This window comes from Bufo bufo, chromosome 6, assembly GCF_905171765.1.
Source record: "Bufo bufo chromosome 6, aBufBuf1.1, whole genome shotgun sequence".
In the NCBI taxonomy this organism is placed as follows: Eukaryota; Metazoa; Chordata; class Amphibia; order Anura; family Bufonidae; genus Bufo; species Bufo bufo.
Genome location: NC_053394.1, coordinates 361,238,859 through 361,264,311, shown reverse-complemented (window position 1 = coordinate 361,264,311; position 25,453 = coordinate 361,238,859). Strand labels below are relative to the sequence as shown.

Genomic DNA, 25,453 nt, shown 5'->3' with positions numbered 1-25,453 from the left:
TGTTGTACCCACAACTAAATACTTTACCTAGTTAATGCTACAAGGAGACAATCGAGAGAGTGATGGTCGAGCGTTTGCAGTCCCGCTCTATTCATTTCAGTGGAGATAGCGCTCGACTATCTCCAGCAGCCCCATAGAGATGCATGGAGTGGAAGTGTGCATGCTCAGCCGCCACTCCGCCTTAAAAGTCCTCTCTAAATTAGTTTCTATGACTGATTGCATATATGATCCGTTCCCTAAATTTGCAGATCGTGAAAGACCGTTCGTAGTAAATAAATGAAGTACTTCCAGGTTATCCACATGAGGTTTGCGCCACTTGGTGGTGACGTGTCCGTCATCCCGGGCCTGATGCTCACTGTGGGATGGCTGTATGCTCCCTTCCCCTGCTTCTTGGAAGGGGTGTGTTTCCGACTACCCCCGTCTCCCTATAGACTCCGTAGCTATACGTAGTCACCGCTCACAGCCCCTGCCCTAATGCTGAGCTAAAAAGCCGCCAAGGAGCAAGATCCGAAGAAATTAAATAGCAGGTGTTTATCCCCTGTAGGTTCTGACGTGCAGATCAATAAGAGCACCTGACTAGAGGGTCGCTTTAAAGAGTCACTGCTAATTTCATAGAGAATGGTTTAATTAGCACATTTCAAAATCACTTCATTTAGAAAATCTGCACGCATCCACCTAAAAAAAAAGCTGTAAAGTCATGGCCACTAGGGGGCCTCATGTCCACCTAACTAGCAGTCCACTGTCTGTTGTCAAGTAAGATCCGTCCCTGGTAACACAGACACAGGAGACGGCAGAGAGGAAGTGGGGGCGTGTCAGAGCTAGCTGAGATCCTGATAGAGCTGCTTCTACACTGCTTCTGAAGAGCTCCTGTGTGTCTGTAAGTCTGATCGCCCTCTCCTTCTCAGCTTTCTGAGCTCCCTAGAAGAAAATAATATAGTGGGAAGTGAGGTCACTGCATACAGTACTGGCAGAAAGAAGACATCCCCTGCTTATGAGAGAAATGTATCTAGCTGTGCAGCTGAAACAGGGAAGATACTAGGGAAGCCTAAAAAAGACCTTCACAGTTATGATTCTACAATGAATCACAGCCATTTTGCAAACTTAAAAAAAAAAAAACTCAGGTATGCTTTAAGACCACGTCTTGTACACCACATGGTTGGTTTGGAGTTAATGTTGGGTTTAATGCATTTTGTTGCCGGGCAGGTAAGCTCTAAACATCCTACATGCAAGCGACCCTGCTTATCATTGGTCCTCGACTCACTGACTGCCTATGGGTTTCATACAAAATTCAGTGACCGTTTTATTATTTCATATTTCTCATCCTGCAGATCTGGGACACGGCCGGTCAGGAGCGCTTTCGAAGTGTCACCCACGCTTACTACAGGGATGCTCAGGGTATGTGAATCGGCTGATGATATGGAGGATGCAGACATTAACTGGTGCTGGTAACTTTTCTCTCCTACCCCCAGCTCTGCTCCTGTTGTATGACATCACAAGCAAGACGTCCTTTGACAACGTCCGTGTATGTAACAGTATTATCCGAAAACTCAACCTGTCTCTACCCTGTCCCTGTCCTAGCTCTGTGAAGCCTTACCCAGTGTCTTATGTGTGCAGGCATAGTAGTATATCTAACTGCACTCGATCCTTATACATTTCCCTCAGGGCTCATGTGTACTGGCTCAGTGCCCGTATTGCGGACCCTAAACGGCCGGTCCGCAATATACAGGCACTGGTCGTGTACACTCCGTGGTGTGGATGTGCACCCATTGACTTGAATGGATCCGCAACATACGATCAAAGATAGGACTTCACCTATCTTTGGCGGAGCAGAGGCACGGATTGGAAGCCCACGGCGTGGACTTCCGATCCGTGCCTCCACACCGCGAAAAGATAGAACATGTTCTATCGTTGGCCGTATGTTGCAGATTGCGGACCCAATCAAGTCAATGGGTCTGCATCTGCAAACGGTGTACACACGGCCAGTTCCCGTGCATTGCAGACCGCTATTTGCGCTTACGCTTGAGTGCATGAGCCCTTATACTGTGTGACACCTGAGGGAGCAGTGCATGACTCAGAGAAAGAAGTAGTCAAGCACCGCCCTCTCAGGCCCTGCACCAGGCATAGTGTATCCGCTTGGCATTAAATGTTCCTTTAACTAATTGCAACTGAGAAGCAACAAAACAATATAATATAGTAGTACAATAAAGATTAATTTGGCACTTGTTGAAGGATACCTTAAAGGGGTTATCCAGATATATATTTTTTATTTGCTCCCCTGCCAACATCACCTTTAGGGCTCATGCACACGACCGTATGCCCTCCGAGACATATGGTCCGTGAGCGGGCCATATGTCCCAGAGCGGCATACATTGTGCGCATCAGGCCGCCTGCGGGACTATTGTTATGATATGATATTATGAGTGCGGGACAATAGTGCCGGGGGCGGCCTGATGCGCACAGCATTATAGTAACCTATGATGCTGTGCGTTCCCGTGTGCACGATGTATGCCGCTCCGGGACATAGGGCCGGCTCACGGACCGTATGTCTCGGAGGGCATACGGTCGTGTGCATGAGCCCATAGAGAAATCCATACTTACCTGCTCCCTGCTGCTCCATTCCCCGCTCCGTGGCTCTCTCTGGACTTCCGGTCCCTCTCTGTCAACTTCTTCGCAGACAGGGTCATGTGTGCTGCGGCTGCCATGAATGGCCTCAGCGGTGACATGCCTAAATGCGGCACATCATTGCCGGGTCACGCGCAAATTGGGGCCATGTCACAGCTGAGGCCAGTCATTGGCTGCAGTGGAGTTCGCAACCTTGCCTGCGCAGAAGTTGGTAGATTTGGTAGAACACAGTAAACACAGCCCAAGAGCCTCAGAGCTGGAACGGAATGACGGGGAGCATTTGAGTATGGATTTCTCCATAGATACTGCTGGCTGCGGACCAAAGTAAAAAAAATAAAGGGACTGTCCACTTGACACATCCTTTTTTTAATATAGTAGTCCTCCGACAATAAGCCGGTCACAGGGTGTCGTCCTGCTGCGATGTGAAGTAATCTGATGTAATCTGTGGGTGGAGCCTGGCAGCAAGTGTGCAATTTCTCTGCAGCGCCTCCAGAGGGGAGATGCAGTATTACATGCTTCCTACTTAAATTTACAGGACCTGTGACATCCTCCAACAATGGCAGTGGCCTTTACTTGGTTGTAGCCGCCTCTCTTAAGGGTCCGCTGCAGTTTTTTTTTTGTCTAGGTCCTCCAATTCCTGAGCAGAGGCTGGTTTACCCCCTGTTGAGAATTGACTCTTGGGATTGCCCCCTTGACTGTACACGGCCTCTGCATGTTAGGGGCCAAAACTACCAGCTCAGGAACAGGGGGCCTAGGGGAAAGAAAAAAACCAGTAGAGCAGGGGTCAGCAACCTCTGGCACTGCGGCTATTGCGACACTACGACTCTCGGCATGCTTACATGTTTGACTGTTCGCGGGACTCCCATAGAAGGGAGTGAAGCATGCTGGGAGTTGTAGTTTCACAGTAGCTGGTTTGCCAGAGGTTGCCGATCCCTGCACAAGAGGAATCTTTGTGTGGATTGGGGGCTACAGCCAGGTAAAGGTGGCTGCCGTTGTTGGAGGATGTGACATGTAGTATTTAAAGGGGTTGTGATGGCACCTATCTCTAGAACGGGCCCCCAAAGTGAACGAAAGTGCACCACGCATACGCAGACTGCTCTCCTTCAACTCTTATGGGAGTTCAGAAAATAGCTGAGCAAGCAAAATGAAATGAATGGAGAATACGCCGTGCAAGTGCGGCCACCGCTTCATTCACTTCTATGGGACTGCCGGAAATAGCCGAGACGGCGCTTGGCTATTTTCGGAACTCCCATAGAAATGTATGGAGGGCGGCTGCACTCTAGGGGCTCCCTGAGGGGGGACCCGCACCTATCAGACAATGGTGGCATATCCTAGCGATATGCCACCAATGTCTGAACTGAGACAATCCCTTTAGGGGCTGCACGGACATGCTGGGTCCCCCAAAACGAGGGTGAGCATCCTGAATGGGATGACGGTTAGCTCAGATTTCCCCACAACCCATTTAAAAGGATTTTGGTTAACCCCTTAAGTACCAGGCCCATTTTTGGTTTCGCATTTTCGTTTTTTCCTCCCCACGTTCCAATAGTGATAACTTTTTGATTTTTTTCGTTCATATGATAACTTATTTTTTGCGGGACAAGATGCATTTTTTTAATGGCACCATTTAATTTACCTTTTCTGTTATTGGAAAACAGTTTTTGGGAGGGCAAAATGTGACAAAAAAATTGCGAATTGTGTGTTTCATTTATTTATTTTTTTGTTACGGCATTTACCGGACAGGGATTTAAAAAATAATATTTTAATAGACATTTTCGGACGTGGTGATACCTAGTATGTTTATTTTTTACACATGTTTTTATATGTAAAATTGGGAAATGGGGGTGATTTAGACTTTTTTAATATTTGAATGTTTTTAGTTTTTTTCACTTTTTATTTTTGACCTATTAGAACCTGGGATCTTTTGATCCCTTGTCCTATTCACTCTAATAGAGATCTATTAGGGTGAATAGGATTTTACACTCTCCCTGCTGCCCTGTGCTTTCTGCACACGGTAGTAGGGAGCTTACCATGGCAGCCAAGGCTTCAACAGGGTCCAAGCTGCCATGGCAACCGATCGGAGCCCGCCATTTTACTTCTTGGGCTCCGATCGAAAGGCAGAGGGAACCACATCCCTCTGCCTTCACTCATGTTGATCGCGGCACCTGAGGGGTTAAATGACAGGGGCGGCACGATTAACGCTCCCTGTGAGTGCGGCCGGATGCCGGCTGTATGATACAGCTGGCACCTGCCGTGTATGGAGCGGGCCTTCTCTATACATCCCCTGCACCACTGTGATGTACCGGTACGTCACGGTGGCTTAAGGGGTTAATGTACATGCAATACTTCACGTCTGTGCTGAGGTCTGAAGATTTTCCGTGCGGTTTATCATGGAGAGGTTGTGTGGATCTTTTTCGTACTTTATGCCTCTCAACACACCCATCACTGCCGCTCTTCAGAAATTAGTAGAGGCGCTCTGGGGTGACGCATACACTGGCGATCTTTCTCAGCTGAAGTGCGCACAGGAATACAGCAGCTGCAAAGTGGGTGAGATTTTAGGAAAGCTCATCCGAGAGCTGCGGAAAATTTCTGCAACCATCGTGAAACGCACTGCAGATTTTAAGTCCTCGGCATGTCAATATATGTGACGGATTTCGGGAAATGCGTAACAAAATCCGCATGAGTTACAGTCACGGATTTGGTCATGGCTTTTGCTGCTGATTACGCAGTGGATATCTGCAGCATACATGGAGACTGGCGAGGATTGAAAATCCGCACCGCACGTCCGTTTACACGGTTCCCTGCACATGGATAAGCTTTCCTAAAATCTCATCCATTTTGCCGGTACTGCAATACGCTACAGATCTGCCACATGCAATTCGGCAGCGTTTCAGTCCGGTGTGGATATGCCCGTATCGTCAGGCTGGTATGTGTCAGCATAGGTATAGGCAGCATCTCTGCAATTTGCGTAACGCAGCTGCTCTAGTGCAAAGTAAATCGTAGCGGCCATGTTATGCAAACTGCACAGGTTTGCATCAGAGCACGCTGACAGGTCAGCAGAACGTGTGCCGGAGCAATATTGCCTGTCTGTAACAAACAGCCATGCGGCCTGAGGGGGGTAGTGTCTTTGTGAGGCCCAGAGATGCCATGATAACCTATTGGCACCCATCCATGGGTAGCGATGGGATGAGAGAAGAGGGTGCGGCGTTTAAGGGGTTAATCGTCCAGTACCAGTAGTAACTCCCATCCTGGCCATTGCAGCGTTTTGTCTGTATATAGCCTCCCACTTTGGATGGCGCATGCACAGCTCCATGCCATGAACTATGCCAATGTAAAGAAGGTACCGCTAAAATGGACATAGGCTACTTGCACACTAGCGCTAAACTGTTCCTGTACCGCATAGCCGGATGCCACTTTTCCCTGTCAGAGCCCATTGACTATAATGGGACCCTGCGCATACACCCCAAATGCAGAGAGAGTTTAAAAAAAAAAAAAAGAGTCTCTCGCATGGGAATAGTAGGAATTATTGAGATGAGGTTGATGGCTTTAAAGGGGTTATCCGTGAAAAAGTCATAAATTGAGAAAATACCCCGTACTCACCTACTTCCAGGGCCTAAGCTCCGATCCTCCCCATCGCTGCAGGACTGATGTGCCCGTATACCCCAGACACCACTGCAGCCAATCCCCGGCCTTAGCGATATACGGCACATGACCAGTGAGTGGCTGCAGCGGTTACTTGGAGCATGCAGACTCCTCAGCCTGGCGGGAGGATCGCCGCTGGAAGCGGAGGAGGATGAAATAGGGGAGCATATGTCATAACCCAAACTGCCCCTTTAAAATGGTTTTCCGGGATTTTAATATTGATGACCTATCCTCGGGATAGGTCATCAATATCCGATGTTTGAAGGGAAGGCTGCGCTTCTGTGAGCTCGCCTTCCCTACACTGTTTACCTGCTCGCCCTCGACATCACATCGGCGAGCAGGCGTAATTACAAGCCGTCTATGGGCCGGCTCCTTCCTATACACTTGAGAGCAGCCTTCTCTTCAACCAGCTGATCGGTGGTGGTCCCGGGTGGCTGACCCCCGCCGATCTGACCACATTGATGACCTATACAGAGGATAACTCATCAATATTAAAAGCCCAGAAAACCCCTTTAATTAAACATTTTGTATCAAAAGTCCCAGAGAGGTCAGATTTTATTTGGCGCTTGGCAGAGTTGATGCCCTCCTGCTCCTGTGGTCTCTTCGCTGGACATCGGTCCCTTTCTGTCAGTTTCCGCACAGACCGGGTAGCGTTCACCAAAGCCAATATTACTCCACTTCTTATCTGGAAAACACTAGAAAAAGGATCACGTCGTCAGTGCCTTGGTATACTGACTGCACCGAGGGCGGTTTTCATTACATTTTCTCGCAGTTGTGGTTTTCCTAGAAACTGTTCCTATTGTATTGAAAACCGTGAGCAGAATTGTCTGAAAACTGCGACAAACACATGTAAACACACCGCTATACCAGTGCAGTAATGATACGGCTTGTGGATACACCCATATCATGGCTAAACGTTGCGGTAGTATGCCGCATGGCCGAGTACCACGTGGCAAAACGGGTAATTAGTGGGGCGGCACGCTGCTGCAGCATGTGAACCCAGCCTTAGGAGGAGAAGAAGTGCCCGTCGTTAGGTTAATTACGTATTTGTTGTGCCCCGGGTGTTTGGTGTATTGCGTGTCTTATCGTCTCGTCTCTTTCTTTATGTGTTTCTTGTTTCTTTGTGACTTGTGCGTTTTTCAGGCCTGGCTTACAGAGGTCCATGAATATGCTCACAAGGATGTGGTCATCATGCTGCTCGGCAATAAGGTATGTGTAACTTCCTGCTATGCCGCAGATCTCTGCATTGTGACACCCGCTCCGTTACCCCAGTTATATGTATACAGGACAGTTCTTTCTTGTACTGCACATACATTTAAAGGGGTTATCCATGATTAATATAAAAATGACATCAGACATCATATAGTGCATGACAATCTCTAACAAAGCTAGAACCAGCCCTGCACCTCACATGGATCCAGAGATCTCCCTATTCATTGCTCCAGATGCTCCACTTGATCCTTTTCAGGCTGAAAGCACAGGCGGTGTGCCCCTTATAAGGTGGTGTAATGTTTCTTTTGCAACTCTCTACCTATCACAGCTCAGGGGAAGCATCCTTTCCACTGCAGCTCTCTCCCTATCACAGCTCAGGGGGTGTGTCCTTTCTGCTGTAGCTCTCTCCCCATCACAGCTCAGGGGGTGTGTCCTTTCTGCTGCAGCTCTCTCCCTATCACAGCTCAGGGGCCGTGTTCTTTATGCGGCAGCTCTCCTTATCACAGCTCAGGGGAAGCATCCTTTCCGCTGCAGCTCTCTCCCTATCACAGCTCAGGGGGTGTGTCCTTTCTGCTGCAGCTCTCCTTATCACAGCTCAAGGGGCATCTTCTTTCTGTTGAAGCTCTCTCTTTATCACAGCTCAGGGGGCGTCTCCTTTCTGCTCAAGATATTTCCTTATCGCAGCTCAGTGAGTATGTCCTTTCTGCTGCAACTCTCCTTATCATGGCTCAGGGGGCGTCTTTCTGCTGCAGTTCTCTCCCTATTACTGCTCAGGGGTGTGTCCTTTGTGCTACAGCTCTTTCCCTGTAACTGTCACAGCTTCTAACAGTTGATACAGCTGGTAGCAGTTGAATACTGAGCATGTACGATGGTGGATGTGCAGATTACCATACAGATTAAACACCAGGGGGCGCCATAAGGATAAAGTCAATAGAATATCTCACAACTGGAGCATATTTGTAACGGAAAGTAAATTACAAAAGTAACTAGTTTTTGATGCTGAATTAAATTAAGCCCTTCGGGACCTCCGCTGTATATGTACGGCGGAAGATGGAGTCCTTAAACATGGTGCCCACTCGCGCCTACAGGAGCCACCGGGTTTCTGCTGTTTCAAACCTAAGGTCACATACAGGCCACTAGGTGTCAGCACTGTATTGAAAATGAACATAGCCACCAGTGAACACAATGGGAAATCTAATGACTGCCAGTTAAGGTCACCTGCTCTGGAGGTGCGAGAGACAGAAAGGGGAAGAGACAGAGTCTAGCTTGTCGGGAGAATAGTCACATAGTTATAAGACCGGCGAGGGTTAGATAAGCCGGACCTGATGCTAGGGAGACGTTACCAAGAAGGGTGTTATCCAGATAGGACAACCCACGTAACTGCTATAGCGCCATCATACTCCCATGATGCTTTCCAGTCCAGTACAGATTTGTGACATCTACTTTCTGGTTGCAGTGTGACATAACAAGTGGACGTGTTGTTCGAACAGAAGATGGGGAGTCCTTGGCGAAGGTAGGAAGTGTACGGAAAGCTGTGAACCCCATTTTGCAGCATACTTATTGGTTCACACTATGCTGATCCCCTCTATGATTAACTGTGATTGGTGGGGAAGGCTGCAGCTGGCCATCGGTGGTAACATGTATGCAGACAAGTCAGGTCCATCAGTTTTCCATTCTATCCACAGAATAGGGAATAAATATCTAATCAATGGGGGTCCGGCTGCTGGGACCCCCAGTGATCATGAGAACGTAGATCCTGAAGTGCCTCATGAGAATGGAGCGCTGGTGCGGAGGTGTAATATCGTTTATTCTCATAAATCCATAAAAAGTCAGACCCATCACAGCAGTGATGGCTTTTACCTGTCACACATGACACTAATATATCTAGATGCCCTGCATGATAGATAGATAGATAGATAGATATTAGATAGATGATATAGAGATAGATATATAGATATATATCTATAGCTTGGAAGAAAGACGAGACAGAGGGGATATGATAGAAACTTTTAAATACATAAAGGGAATCATCAAGGTAAGAGAGGAGAGAATATTTAAAAGAAGAAAAACTGCTACAAGAGGACATAGTTTTAAATTAGAGGGGCAAAGGTTTAAAGTAATATCAGGAAGTATTACTTTACTGAGAGAGTAGTGGATGCGTGGAATAGCCTTCCTGCAGAAGTGGTAGCTGCAAATACAGTGAAGGAGTTTAAGCATGCATGGGATAGGCATAAGACCATCCTTCATATAAGATAGGGCCGGGGGCTATCCATAGGATTCAGTATATTGGGCAGACTAGATGGGCCAAATGGTTCTTATCTGCCGACACATTCTATGTTTCTATGTTTCTATATGAGATAGTCTAAATTTGCTTACCGAAATTTATCTTTCCTTGAGTCCAAAGGCAGCACACACAAAGGGTTAATGTTTTGCTCCTCGCATCTAAGACAGAAGATAAATCATTAGTAAATCAGACTAATTAACCCCCCTATAAAGGAGAGCTCGGCCACTAGGCAGACGTGTTTTTTACAAGCAATGTCTTTTTCAGGGAGGGATATCTGTGCTGCCTTTGGACTCAAGGAAAGATAAATTTCGGTAAGCAAATTTTGACTTTCCTTATCGTCCTTCAGGCAGCACAACCCTAAGGGATTTTGAAAGCCGTATTAAACAAGGGGGGGTCGAAATCGCAGCCTTAATAATCACTTGTCTGTCAAAGGATGAATCGCAAGCACCAGATACATCCAACTTATATTGTTTTGTAAAGGAGCATGGAGAAGACCATGTAGAGACCCCTGCATATTTGATCCAATGCCTTCCCCCCCCCCCCCCTCTTTTCTCTGCCCAAGCGACTAAGTGGACTGAGTTGAGTGTGCTGTAACTCCACCTGGTAACTGGAGTTCTTGAAATTTAGAAGCAGACTTTAATAGTATTCTTAATCCAAGCAGTGTAGTCTTGCTGGCTTGTATTCTTCTCTATAAACAGCTGGTCAGCCGACCTGAAGGACCCCGGTTCTCGCAATGACCAGTAGATGAAGCTTCTCTTGTTCTGCTGATTGAGGATTCTGATGAATTTCTTAACTTACATTCATTTCAGATGAGACCTTTGGGCATCAACCTTAAAATCAAGTCTTCTTGATGTACTTTCAGATATGGCCCTTTACATGATAGAGCTTGCAAAGTCTGACACCTTTTTGGCTTATGCAATTGCCAACAGAAATAAAACCTTCCAAGATACAAACCTTAGTAGTGCTTCTGTAATTTAAATTTAATAAAAAACGTTAAAAAAAACGCATGAATGCACGAAGGCTCCATCTATGCAAGCAGTGGCAGCCGTGAAATGCACTCTTAGGCCCCTTTCACACGGGCGAGAATTCCGCGCGAGTGCAATGCGTGAGGTGAACGCATTGCACCCGCACTGAATCCGGACCCATTCACTTCAATAGGGCTGTTCAGATTAGCGGTGATTTTCACGCATCACTTGTGCATTGTGTGAAAATCGCAGCATGTTCTATATTCTGCGTTTTTCACGCAACGCAGGCCCCATAGAAATGAACGGGTCTGTGTGAAAATCGCAAGCAAGTGCGGATGCGGTGCGATTTTCTTGCATGGTTGCTAGTAGATGATGGGGATGAGCGACCCCATTAAAGTCTAATCACTGTATTATTTTCCCTTATAACATGGTTGTAAGGGAAAATAATAGCATTCTGAATACAGAATGCTTAGTAAAATGTGCCTTGAGAGGTTAAAAAAAAAATAAAAAAATTAACTCACCTCATCCTCTAGCCGGCATCGTCTTCTTTCTTCTTCTTTCAGGACCTGCAAAAGGACCTTTGATGACATCAGCGTAGGTCCTGCTGAATGAAGATAGAAGGATCTTCATTTTGCAGGATCTGCGCTGACGTCAACCCGCTCACCACGTTGTCCTGAAAAGAAGAAGAAAGAAGACATGGTGAGTTAATTATTATTATTTTTTTTAACCCTCAAGCCACATTTTACTATGTATTCTGTATTCAGAATGCTATTATTTTCCCTTATAACCATGTTATAAGGGAAAATAATACAATCTACAGAACACCTAACCCAAATCCGAACTTTAGTGAAGAAGTCCAGGTTCGGGTCTGGGTACCACATTCAGTTTTTTATCACGCGCGTGCAAAATGCATTGCACATGCGCGATGAAAACTGAACAACTCAATCGCAGTCACTGACTGAAATTGCGTGCGCACTCACGTGGGTTTCCCCGCAATGCACACACGACGCATCCAGAGCAAATCCGGGACACCCGAAAGACGCCTTAATCTCAGCTCAATCATCCCATGGAACACCCGATGGGGGAAAATAAACTCTGGAAACCACTTCCAGATCAGTCATGTCATGCAGTGAATTCTAGAGCACCCCTCCAGCTCTATAACATGCATCTAACTCTGGAAACTTCCAGCACTTCATATGATACATGGTGCTCCAGCTATATAATATCAGGTTTAGCAGCCAAACCGGCCTTCACAGCAGCAGGCGCCTCTGTATGTGTGAGCTTCATTGTCCTAGACAGAAGCAAAAAAATACGCCTGCCTAGTGGGTGCGCCCTCCTTTATAGGGGGCTAATTAGTCTGATTTACTAATGATTTATCTTCTGTCCTAAACGGGAGGAGCAAGACATTAACCAGTGGCGTAACTACCGGGGAAGCAGGGGAAGCAGCTGCTTCGGGGCCCGGGCTGCCAAGGGGGCCCGGCGTCCCGGCAGCGTGTGTGACAGTTTATTTTCAAGTTCGTTAAATATCGAGGTCTTAATGTTCAGGGCCCCTTCACACCAGGCCCTCTCGCTATTGTGATCTAATCTTACTGTCTCCTAAAGTCTTCTGATGTGTCTGGGATTCGAACCCACAACCTCCAATGTCTGAGTGTATCAGAGGCAAAGCATTTACCCTCACAACCATAAAGGCTGCATTACAACTGATTGAAAAAAAATGAGACTTCTACTGTTATAGCTGGCTAAGTGTACACCTATACACATGACTGCTGCCCCAACACACCCAGCACTGCTATATCTCTATATGACAGCTGTCCCAGCACACTCAGCTCTGCTATATCTCTATATATGAGCAGCTGTCATGTGTATAGATGTACACTTAGCCAGCTATAACACTAGAAGTCTCATATTTTTTCAGTCAGCAGCAAGGCATCTCTTATGGTCTTGTGGTTAGATGCTTTGCTGGTTCGAATCCCAGCAGAAACCTTTACTGAAATACAAGCACTGACTCCATATATGGACATACAGGGCGGGACACAGGAAGAGGCTGCATCGCATCGCTGACATGGAGGTAAGTAGAAGTGTTTATTTTTTATTTTTTTTAATACCCGACTGTTACTGCCATGGGGGGAGCGGGGGGCACTTGATACTGGCACATGGGGGGGGGGGGAAGAGAGGCACCTGATACTGGCACATGGGGGGGAGAGGGGGTTGGCCTCTGATACTGGCACCTGGGGGGGAGGGGGGGGGGGTTGGCACCTGATACTGGCACATGGGGGGAGGCACCTGATACTGGCACATGGGGGGGGAGGGGTTGGCACCTGATACTGGCACCTGGGGGGGGAGGGGCACCTGATACTGGCACCTGGGTGGGGGAGAGGGGTTGGCACCTGATACTGGCCCATGGGGGGGGGGGGGAGAGAGGCACCTGATACTGGCACATGGGGGGGAGGGGTTGGCACCTGATACTGGCACCTGGGGGGGGGAGGGGCACCTGATACTGGCACCTGGGTGGGGGAGAGGGGTTGGCACCTGATACTGGCCCATGGGGGGGGGGGGGAGAGGCACTTGATACTGGCACTTTTTTTGTGGGGGGGGGGAGATGGCACTATGATACTGGGACATGTGGGGGGGGGGGGGGAGAGGCACTTGATACTGGCACATGATGGGGGGGCATTATGGGGGACACTAGGCCGGCAGCCTATCAGAGGCCGGACACTGAGGGGCATCTACTGGGGCACTATATATGGGGCATTTTATACTGGTACATTATGGGGGCACTAGCAGGAAGGGGGGAGAGGAGCACTATGGAGGCATTTACTGGGGGCACTATATAGGGGTATTTTATACTGGCACATTATGGGGGCACTATGGGGACATTAGCTCAACTGGGGGCATTACAAGGGGGTATTTTTGCACTGTCACATTATAAGGAGAATTATTACTACTGGGGGGGCATTATGGTGGGCTTTATTACTCCCCCATGGTATGACCCCCTAGTAGCAGCACCAGCCTCTCCCTGCTCTGCGACCCCACTGCCCCTTCTCCAAATCCTTATTATGAAATCTTTCTCATTAGGATAAAGCACAACATTCGCTCCGCCGAGCCCCCGGCCAAGTGTTGAAGTGGCGTCCGAGATCCCCAAGGGTCAAGTAACTGTAAGTTTTCATGTGAAATATGTTTGTTATACACAAATAGCTTACACTGTGCCACACAATATACAGTATACCGCTACACTGTGCCAAAGGAGTGGGGTTTACACAGGAGGAGGGAGGTGCGAAGCGCGCTGGGGGGGGGGAGGGGGGGGGGCCTTACAAATATTTGCTGTGGGGCCCAGTCACTTCTAGTTACGCCCCTGACATTAACCCTTTGTGTTGTGCTGCCTGAAGGACGATAAGGAAAGATAGATAGATAGATAGATAGAATCACGCAGCAGTTATAAAGGGGGGCCACAAAAAACAGCTTTGGTTCCCCTTGTGTGGTTTGTACAGGGTAATGGTTTTGGGCCTCATTCGTCTCTGTTGTCCATACCAATCCGTCGGGGCTCAGCTTTCATCTTCCCAGTGCAGGGTAAGAACTGAGTGGTGCCCGTCGTCTCCCTCCTGCCAGTGGACTGGTATTGTGTGTGGAGGGCATCCAACACGGTGCGATAGTGGAGGCTATGAACAGATAGGAGCATTCACAGAAACACCGGACTGTTCTGCCGGTCAATTTCCTGATATCATGTGACGTCACGACGCTGGGAGCATCAGGCCTTGCTGCCTCGAGTGCGGAGAAAGTATTTCCTCACATGCAAGTGGATGAGGTGAGTATTATTTAAAAAAATCTGTAGGCTCTACTATAGGTGGAGGGCTGAGAGAGGACCGTTATATATACCGGGGCAAAATGGAGAGCGCATAAATGTACGGGGGGCCTAAACGGGGCATTATAGATACTGGGGGCAGTATGGGGCAATTTGATGTCCATTTGGTGAGCCATTTGGTGCTTGGATTGTGGGTCGAATATATTCTTTGAAAATTCTGTGTGCAGTTCACTGATGACGAGATGGCTTCTTTCAGCAAGACGAGATGACTTGACATATGTCGCACCCAGTGCCGCGTTCATGCGGTATTCACAGAAGAGTGTACGGTGAGCAAAGGGTTGTGGCCTCCACGGGTACCACACCTAACAGAGCGCGGCTATTTATCTACTTATGAAATGAATATCCAGACACTGCCCAAACTGATACATCAAATGGAAATTCAAGTCCAGAATATGGAACGTGAGGCGCAGAAGGTGTGGATGAACATGATAGGATTGGCACGACTCTGCTTGGCCTCTGGTGGAAGCCACTTCCAGGATCTTCTGCAGCGAAAAATTACGTCCTTCTTCCATTATCCTGTACAAACCACACAGGGGTCTAAGCAGAATGAAGCATCACTTATTGCAGATAATACATTTGGAGCCACAGTCCAATGTGGGTAAGTATTCATTGGAAGGGAGGCTGCATTATTTGATGAGGTCCACCATATTAAATTCAACTCTTGGCTAGAACACTGGAAGTGTTCACTTTGACCTTTCTTTGCCCGTTGAGTTAAGCAAGGTCAGAGTTTCCTAAAGTGCTTCATGTGAAGTGTTTTATGTGTCATTTGGTTTAACATTTAATCCAGTTTAATATTTCATCCAGTCTTGGTGGACACTCTGAAAAACCGCAGTTCTTCACCTCAATGTAGGATTCACCATTTCGTACAGAAGCTTCATGGTTGATAGATCAAGGCATGAGGAGAGGGCACTGTGAGAAAGGATGCACACCATGCACCCCAAACTTTCTGAAACTTTTGCTGGACTCCTCTATTTTTAAAGTCAAAATTTTCATACATAGCAGTCTGATCTACTAAGGCTTTCCATTGACTAAGGCTAGAAGGACAATCCCTTATCCATCGCCTTGCCCGCCATAAACAATGCTTCCCTCAAAAAGAAAAAAGACAGACCCCAGGGATTGGGTGCTGTAGGACTCTTGAAAGGGCATCTATAACCTCTCTCCAAAACAAGTTCACATAACTACAGGCCCATATTATGCCATCCTCTTGTGGGGAATCACACTGATGACAATTGGAATACGAGAGGCGACCCATGGAATCGCTCCATCCCTATTGTGAGCGTATCCCTGTCATTTCCAGAACTCACTGCCCTCCAAGTTTAGCATGAGACAACAATAAATTATCCCACAGAGGATCCTCAGAAGGCAGGTCTCTATAATGCCTGGGGTACTTCACCACCCTCCATACATGGTTAGTTAGACGATGCAAAGGAAGAGGTCTCTTGGATATCTCAGAGATTCCTTCCAATACAGGCCAAAGAGAAGTGATCTGCAAATGATGTCTTAGTCTGGCGGGCCATGTTGAGCAATACACAGTATTGTCCACCTGAAATGGGGAATCCTACATTGAGGTGAAGAAGTATCACCTGCGGTTCTTCACAGTGTCCACCAAGACTGGATGAAACTTTAAACCATGTGCATCCAGCTGAATGGTGGACTCATCGAACACGTCATGGAAAGCACTTTGGGAAACTCTGACCTTGCTTAAAGGGGTTATCCCATGACTAATGTAAAAAATGAAAATCAGAAATCATAAAGTACATGACGATCTCTTTTTAACAAAGCTAGAACCAGCCCTGTACCTCACATGGATCCAGAGATCTCCACATTCATTGCTCTGCTAGATTTATGTCAAGCTGACAGCTCAAGGGGAGTGTCTTTTCTGCTGCAGCTAATGGGGCGTGTCCATCCTCTCCCAATCACAGCTCAGGGGGCAGTTCAAAGATGAAACTGAGCATGTGCGGCCATCTCAGTGAGCAGGACAAAGAAATAAGAGAAGAAAAAAAACTTTTTTTGGTGTGACAACCCCTTTAACTCCTAAACGGGTAACCGGTCAAAATGGAGACTTCCAGTCTGACTAATTTCTAGCCAAGATTGATATATCACATGACCCCCTTCCGATTGGAAAAACCTGAGCTGAATTCAATATGGCGGATTTCAAAATGGTGGCCCAAAACGTTTCCACCACCAGATAATGCAGCCTCCCGCTCGGTTAATACTTTTACACATTGGAAGTCAATTTTCTACAAATTACACCAGTTAAAGGGAGTTTCCAGACTTTCCCTCGCCCTGTACTTAATTCATTTTTGTGCGCTGAGTCCAGCAGGGAGCATTGACTGAATTCTGCACATGATGCATCAAAATGAAGAGGTGAGTGCCAGACTAATGATACATCTTTCTGTATAGATAAGTGATGTATTTACTAGGTTACTCACATTTCTCAGGTTATAGATTAAGTCAGTGTGCAGACTGTGAAATGCTGCACCTAAGCTTTAGGCCTCTTTCATACAAGCTGGTTTTCCGGACTGAATCCTGACCCATTCATTTCTATGGCTCTGCGCACAACACGTTTTTCACGCATAAGGCTACTTTCACACCAACGTTTTTGCTGGATCCGTCATGGATCAGAAAAAACGCTTCCGTTCTGATAATACAACCGCCTGCATCCGTTATGAACGGATCCAGCTGTATTATGTCTCTATAGCCATGACGGATCCGTCTTGAACACCATTGAAATTCAATGGGGGACGGATCTGTTTTCTTTTGTGTCAAAGAAAACGGATCCGTCCCCATTGACTTACATTGTGAGTCATGACGGGTCCATCTTGCTCCACACCACATCGCGGACAGAAAAACACTGCTTGCAGAGTTATTCTGTCCGCGATGGGGACGCAACCAAATGGAACGGAAAGCTTTCTGGTGCTTTCCGTTTCGTTCAGTTTAGTTTTGTCTCCATTCACAATGAATGGGGACAAAACGGAAGCGTTTGCCCCCCGCTATTGAGATCCTATGACGAGCATCCTATGAAGCGCAGATGTGAAAGTAGCCTAATCTCTGTGTTCAGGGAAAAATGGCAGCATCTTGTATATCGTGCAGCTCTGGCTCCATAGAAGTGAATGGGGCTTGTGTGAAAAACGGAGGACGTCCGGATGCAATGCCTTTGGCTACTTTCACACTAGCGTTTACATTTTACGGTATTGAGATCCGTCATAGGATCTCGATACGGGAGAAAAACGCTTCCGTTTTGTCCCTATTCATTGTCAATGGGGACAAACATAACTGAACAGAACGGAGTGCTCCAAAATACATTCTGTTCCTTTCTTATACCAGAGAGCAAACCGCAGCAAGCGGAGCAAAATGGCATGACCCACAATGCAAGTCAATGGGGACGGATCCATTTAACTCTGACACAATAGAAAACTGATCCGTCCCCCATTGACTTTTAGTGGCGTTCATGACGGATCCGTCATTGCTATGTTAAAGATAATACAACCGGATCCGTTCATAATCCGTTTGTATTATCAGTAACGGAAGTGTTTTTGCTGATCCCTGCCGGATTAGGTAAAAACGCAAGTGTGAAAGGCAAGTGATGGGTGCTGGGAGATGTATTGTTATTCTTCAGTTTTTCTTCACGCTTGTAAAAAACGTATGCAATCCGAATGGAAAAACGCACACCCTGAATGCAATGAATAAAACGGAATTTGTGTGCGAAACTATCCGTTTTTCCATAAACGGATCCTGACACAATCCGTATCGCTCATGTGAAATAAGCCTTAGCTGTAACCGTGTGATCATGAGTTTAATTCTGTATTGGTTCTTAATCTTTAGGATTACGGCATTCCATTCATGGAAACCAGCGCAAAGACCGGTGTAAATGTGGAGCTGGCATTTATGGCTATAGCTAAGTAAGTCTGGTAGGTGGTCGTGGTGTGATGGGTGCGTATTCGTATAGTTGCGTATTCCGTGTGAATGTATGGAACGCTTGTTGTCATGATGTTTTTCTATTGTCGGCCACAGAATTTACCCTATGTATCCTTAAAAATTTGCCTCCTCCCCACTGTGGGTGAATGGGGTCATGAAAACCCCCATCCATATGCATTGTTTGCATCGCAAATCCACAGTAATGGCGCCACACCTTTACCTGGGAGAAAAAACATGTTCTAGGCAGCTCCCTACATAATGCCCCTAAAAAATATATATATCAATTTATATAATACCCTGTGATCTCATAGATACCCCTTGCACTATTACCATATCCTATGCCCCTCTGTATATGCTCCAATCCCCCCAATATACACCCGATGCTCCTGTAAATACTGTAAATACACAACAAGTTGCCGCCTCTATACATGTTGTACCACCATATGCACTCTGTGTCCACCGTGGATACTATGGCCCCTGGCACAATATTGGATGTGTAGTCTTTTCACATGGAATGTGGTTTGCGAGTGTCAAACCGCGGGTGGCCATCCCAACCAGCCATATTATAATCCGCCACCGATCCAATCTAGTGCTCTGTGAGCTTAAAGGAAATCTGTCATTAGTTTTGACCATGCTAAACTACTGACAGCAGCAGGGAGGGGCTGGGTTGAGCGGTACAAACATATCTTTTTTGGAGGTTTATTATCAGGAGCAGTGTAAATATGAAGTTTTATTCTGCCAGATTCTGCTCCTGCAACTGCCCAGACTGCGGAGATTCACTATGAAGTGCTCTCTTCATTCGGCTGCTTTACAGTCCCTCCTCTCTGCTTTGAATGCCAGCTGTTTTGGTCTCCTGGTTGGATGGCACAGCTGTCACTCAGAGTAGAAGGGAGGGTCTTGTGAAGCTCCACCTCCTGGGCACTTGAAGCAGCAGTGCCTGGCAGCGTAAAAGTTTTAATCTCACTACTCCTGACCACAGCTCTGCAAAAGGTATGTTTGTCTTGCTCGCTCCAGCCACTACCTAGGGCTGTCAGAAGTTTATCCTGGTCAAAACTGCTGACAGATTCCATTTAGTATATCTTTGGCGGCTGCACAAGTTTTCTACAATGTGTCAGTCTGCTTGTAGCTCAGAGGATGGGGGGACACTCGTTTAGCCTCCACTGGAATAATAGATCCCTATGGATACTTGGACATCACAAACATGATGTGAACACGACTTGACCTTGAAATGTCCTGCACAACAGACCTCTCATACCTCGTGTTTTCCTACACAGGGAGCTGAAGCAGAGATCCAGTAGTCCAGATGAACGTAAATTCGTAATCCACCAGTACATTGAGTCACAAAAGAAGAAGACTGGCTGCTGCGGGCTCCTCTGATTGCCTTGCGATGGAAGCAATGGCGGCTCAAGAAGAGACTAAATCCCTTTGATCCAGAATTGACTGAAGAGCTATGGATATTATCTGATCCAGTGAAACTGCCAAACTCAGGGTCCGTAGGATAACCCCGGATGCCTGGAGAGGAAGCCCCTCCAAGATTGTTTACTCACAAGAAGCCTATTGCCTTTAGGAGTCTTGTAGAAATGCGCCTGAGGAGTTCATGGTTTTTTCCTCTTCTGTGGGATCCAATGACTGAGAACCACATTTAGATAAAAAACCCTTCCTTCTGCGCAAAACTGCAGTGCCAAAACGGTTTACACGGGCAAAGGGTGTCCCAAGCCTTTTCTATAACTAACTGATAACTGGTGTTACGTCTATAAGTCGCTTCCCGGCATCTATAGTACCGCCATATATTGCACAGCTCGGCCTTGTTTACAAAACATGAAGAAGTCCCGTATGTTTACTGTGGATAAGAGACATTTCCGAAAAATCTCATGATGTGCTCGTCACATTTACCGCCATATTCTCCTGTCACCCGTTCACATTTCTATATATCTTCCCCATTGGCTGTTTACACGTTGAGAACTAGAGGTGGATATTTTATCCGGTACCAACTGTGCGATTTATTTTTTATTTTTATTGCTTTATATTCAAATATGCTGATGTCAATTACTTTCTAGGTACATGGGCTGATTTGACGTAGATACAGACCAGATTCCTGTGTCAGACGGATGAGAGTCTAGTATTATAAGTGCATGCTCATGGAAAAAGGCCTGTATTGTTGTGTAATAAAAGGTTGTGCGATTTTTGTAATATACTGTGTGCATCCATTTTTGGAATTCTTTATTTAAAGGGGTTTAGAATATTAATGAGCTATCCTCAGGACAGGTCATCAGTATCTGATCAGCGGAAATCCCAGTGACGGGGGCGGACTGGGAACTTAAAGTGGCTCTGGAAAAAAAAATCTAACAGTGGCCCCATGTTGTAGGTGGGTCCAAATTGACAGAAGGAGGGAGAACAGAAGTAGGCGGGATCAGCAATACCATAGTGCAGAACAAAGTACCGCCCCAGCAGAACCATATACCGCAGTGCAGCACAAAATACTGTGACCCTACGCCACAGTATGAAGCTGTATCATTGTTCTGATGACAGCAATACAGTTGAATTCAGGAGGGGGACCTGCGGCCGCTAGTCAGATGCATAAGTACCTGATGCTCCTACATGAATTAATGCTGAGAGCATCAGATCTTTATGTACTTAGCTAGCGGCCATGAGGAGGGCTCAGGTGGCCCCCTGGGCATTGGCTCACTAGGAACTTTCTCTATGGCCCTGCACCATGAGCTCTGAAGCCTCCCCACAACTTACCACAGCGCCGTACATTGTATAGTGGCTATACTTGGTATTGCAACTTGCCATGTGACAGATGATCGTAACGTCACTGGCGTGGAAGATGCCGCAGAGCCTCAAACAGGTGATAGGCCGGGTGTCGGACCCCCGCCAATCTGATGTTGATGACCTATCTTAAGTTTAGACCGTCAACACTGCACTCCTAGAAAACCACTTTAATCAAAGAAAGAATATCAGCAAAGTGTAACCACTTGGCATAATGTGTATAAACTTGATATCGATGCAAGTCGTGGAAAAAGATAAAAAATACTGAATTAATACACACCTTTTTATTGTATTGTTTGTATTAAAGGATACAAAACAGATTTGCTATTGGCTTTTATTAATCATTTTCTCTGTTTGTCCATCGTCAGACGATCTCTGTGTTGAGGATATCGAATGATCTCTCACAGAGCTCGTCTGATGGATTTCACACTGAATGGGACTGAGCAGCCTGCAGTGTAGAAGACAAACAGAGGGCGATTTCTAATGGAAAAAAAAAAAATACAGATATATTTTCTATCCCGTAATCCAATGCAAAAAAAATAAAAAATGACCCCAAAGCAGTCCAAACTCAAGGTTATATTGACATTCTCATTTTTTTTCTCTTCCCTATCGTCCAAGAACCATAACTTTTTTATTTTTTTCATCAAGTCTATGAGGGCTTGTTTTTTGTAGGATTGGATTTATTTTTCTAAATATTACAGGTTATAGCTACTAGAGAGGGGTCATTGATCCAGCGAGTTATTCTGATTGCCTGATTGGAGTCGGGAAGGAATTTTTTTTTTGGGGAAAACTGGCTTCTACCTCACAGTTTTTTTTTGCCTTCCTGGCTTTTTTCGGCCTTATGTACTATGTTACTATATAAATGGCACCATTTAAAGAGGTTTTCAGAGAATAGAATATTTATGATCGCTCCTCAGGGTAGGTCATCAATATCAGATCGGTGGCTGTGGTGCTCCGGTGAGCACTGCGGTCTCTTCCTAGGCTACATGATATCACGTTCATCAGTCACATGGCCTAGGCGCAGATGAGCTGCAACACCTAGCACAACCGCTATACAATGTACTTGGTATGCTGTGACGGGGCCTGAGCACTCACCAGAGCGCCGCGGTCTCTTCAAACAGCTGATCACTGGGACTGCTGGGATTCAGACCCCCACTGATCAGATATTGATGACCTATTCTTAGGATAGGTCATCAATATCATGAGACTAGACAACCCCTTTAAGTTGGCCATGCACAATAAGTCAGTGGAAGTGGGTAATTTTGGCTATTTAAATGCTAGTGCGCACGCTTGATTCTCAAGGCAGCTGCCAGGACGGGACGCTGGAGGCATGACTGGTTTCTACTGCGCAGACGCCGAATGCTGGCTTCTGTGGAGTAGAAAACTAAAGGGGAGGGCGCACAGCCAGCAGGACGAGGTTTGCGAATGGAGACATTTAGTGATGTCATCTAGAGCATGGTGGCTCAGTGGTCAGCACTGGCATCTTGGGTTCTAATTGTTGTCCTTGGGTTCTAAGACCTACTGATAGCGACCTTAGACTGTGAGTCCCATTGGGGACAGCGTGATGATAATGTCTGTAAAGTGCTGCGGAATATAGTAGCGCTATATAAGTGCATATATAATAGAGAGGCCATCGCTGCCAAAACAGTGCACAGGCACGGTTTATAGGAGCGGCAGCCCCATCCTAAACTAGCTGGGCAGAAACACTATGGAAGAAATTTACTGAAGATAACAGGAGCAGGGACAGGAAACCAGTAAGTAAACTATAAATACTGCAAAGTGGCCAACCCCTTTAATTTTTAGTGACCAATGCCAGGCAGCTGCTGTCAAAGCTAATAAAATGACGGGCTGTAGCAAAAGTGGCAGAGATACTCCTCACAAGAACACAGATCTGCCTCTATACAAATCACTAGTCGGACCACACATGGAATATTGGGGGTCGTTTATCAAAGATTGGGTTCTTACGTCAGTTAGCCCCTGCGCTGCCAGAGGAAGCACCTAATTTATGACTAGGTGCACCTCCGTCAGTCCGTGCGCCTGGTATGAAAACTACGCCAGAACCTGACTGGAATAGTCTTTACTCCACTTTAATGCCTGTTTCCAGAAGGAAATGTTAGTAAATTGGATCTGATGCTCCTCCTACTCCCAAGTGGCAAGAACGGCGTGAAAAATATTGTAACACGGGTGTTTAAAAAGTTTAAAAAAAAGGGGTCCTGCGACTTTTTTCATGCCAACAGCTGGCATAGCAATGTTCCTAAATGCCCCCATTGTGTACAATTCTGGGCACCTGTGTATGGAAGGACTTGGCTAACCTAGAGCGGCTGCAGGGAAGGGCGACCAAGAGAATTAAGGGAATAGGGGGTTAGCAGTAGTAAAAGAGGTTCTAAAAGTTAGGGCCCTATTACACCGCCCCATTTCCGGGCAGTGCAAGCGCCAACGGATGATAACACGTTCATCGGCGCTCATTTGCATATGTCTGATGCAACCTGAATGTCCTGATAAGTGTGGAGCAAATCGATTTTCCAAGATCCAAGGTCGATTCATTCAAAAAGTTTTAATTCTGTACGGAGATCCGTATGTCCTCCGGCGAGTTGAAATTCGTTATCACCGAAGTCTGGCAAGACTTCAGTGAATAACTCCAGCCAATCGATTTTTTCAATTTAAAAACTATTTTATCAACGTACCAGCCAGTACCAAAGCTGACTTCGGATTCAAGTTTAGAAATCGAAGTCCGAAATTATTCACCGAAGTTGGAAGCGCTCATTAGTACCGGAGGACCGGGAAGCGGTGAAGGCTCTGTACTTACTGGTCCTCTGCTGTCGGCTGTGCAGGGCTGAGGAGGAGGAAGACCAAGCGCGGGAGGTGAGGAGCGGCGGCGTCCGGAGCAGGAAAGGTGAGTGTGTTTTTTTATTTCATATAAGGCTGATGGACACTGCTGGGGGCATATATGAGGCTACTGGGGTCATATATGAGGCTGCTGGGGGCTGAAGAAAGACTACTGGGGTCATATATGAAGCTACTGGGGGCTGATATGACTCATGGGGCCCTTATCTGAGGTCTGATTGGGGGTCATTTACATTGGGTCTGAGCTGAGGTCTGATAGGGGGCCTGATCTGAGGTCTTATTTGAGTATTATTAACATTGGGGGTCTGATTAGTGGATTGACCTGAGGTGTCATAAAAATATTTTTTTCTTACTGTCCCCCTCTAAAACCTAGGTGCGTCTTATGGGGCGAAAAATACTGTAATTGACTGGAAAATCATGCAGTCTAATAGTACCTTTTAGGTTTGTTTAATCTGGAAAAAGACAGCTTAGGCCAAGTTCACACTTCAGTTATTTGGTCAGTTATTTCCATCAGTTATTGTGAACCAAAACCAAGTGCGGGTCAAAAACACAGAAAAGGAGCACATTTTTCCATTACACCTGATATCTGAGTCGGCTTTACTACTGGTTTTGGCTCACATTAACTGATGGAAATAACTGATCAAATAACCGAAGTGTGAACTCACCCTAAGGGCTCATGCACATGACCGTATTTTGTTTCCGTGTCTGTTCCGTTTTTTTTTGCGGATAGGATGCAGACCTATTGATTTCAACGGGTCCGCAATAAATGTGGACAGCACACCGTGTGCTAACCGCATCCGTATGTCCGTTTCGTGGCCCCTCCAAAAAAATATAACATGTCCTATTCTTGTCCGTTTTAGGCATTGTTACAATGGATCCGCAAAAAAAAAACAACGGATGGCATACGAATGTCATCCATTCCGTTGTGTGCATGTAGCCTTATAGCTCATTCACATGAACTTATTTTTTTTGTCTGTGTCCATTCCGTTTTTTGAGGCCCGTATGCAGAACCATTCACTTCAATGGAGCGGAAAAGAACAGAAATGACTCAGTGTGCATCCCGTGTCCGCATGGCTATTGCGCATAAAAATAGAAAATGTTTTATTATTGTCCACATTACAGACAAGGATAGGACAGTTCTATTATGGGCCAGCTGTTCCGTTCCGCAAAATGCGGAATGCACATGGCCAGTATCCGTGTTTTGCGGATCCGCAACTAGCAGACTGCAAAACAACAGCGGTATTGTGCATAAGCCCTTAGGGTAGATCTAATATAGTATATGAATGGACAGTACAGAGATCTTGCTGATGGTCTATTTATTCCTAGGCCTGTAAGGCGGCA

General features: G+C 46.4%; 1 protein-coding gene across 3 annotated transcripts in view; it reads left to right on the top strand.

Moving 5' to 3' along the window:
* Positions 1 to 20,685, top strand: part of RAB37 (RAB37, member RAS oncogene family) — a 51,695-nt gene extending 31,010 nt beyond the window's left edge. For all 3 annotated transcript variants that reach the window (XM_040435723.1, XM_040435721.1, XM_040435722.1), the window contains 6 exons: positions 1,329 to 1,395; positions 1,470 to 1,522; positions 7,405 to 7,470; positions 8,930 to 8,986; positions 18,407 to 18,483; positions 19,774 to 20,685. In XM_040435723.1, the coding sequence (XP_040291657.1) occupies positions 1,329 to 1,395; positions 1,470 to 1,522; positions 7,405 to 7,470; positions 8,930 to 8,986; positions 18,407 to 18,483; positions 19,774 to 19,876 (423 nt within the window). In that variant the 3' untranslated portion in view covers positions 19,877 to 20,685. The remainder of the gene's footprint in view (positions 1 to 1,328; positions 1,396 to 1,469; positions 1,523 to 7,404; positions 7,471 to 8,929; positions 8,987 to 18,406; positions 18,484 to 19,773) is intronic.
* The last annotated feature ends 4,768 nt before the right edge of the window (positions 20,686 to 25,453 follow it).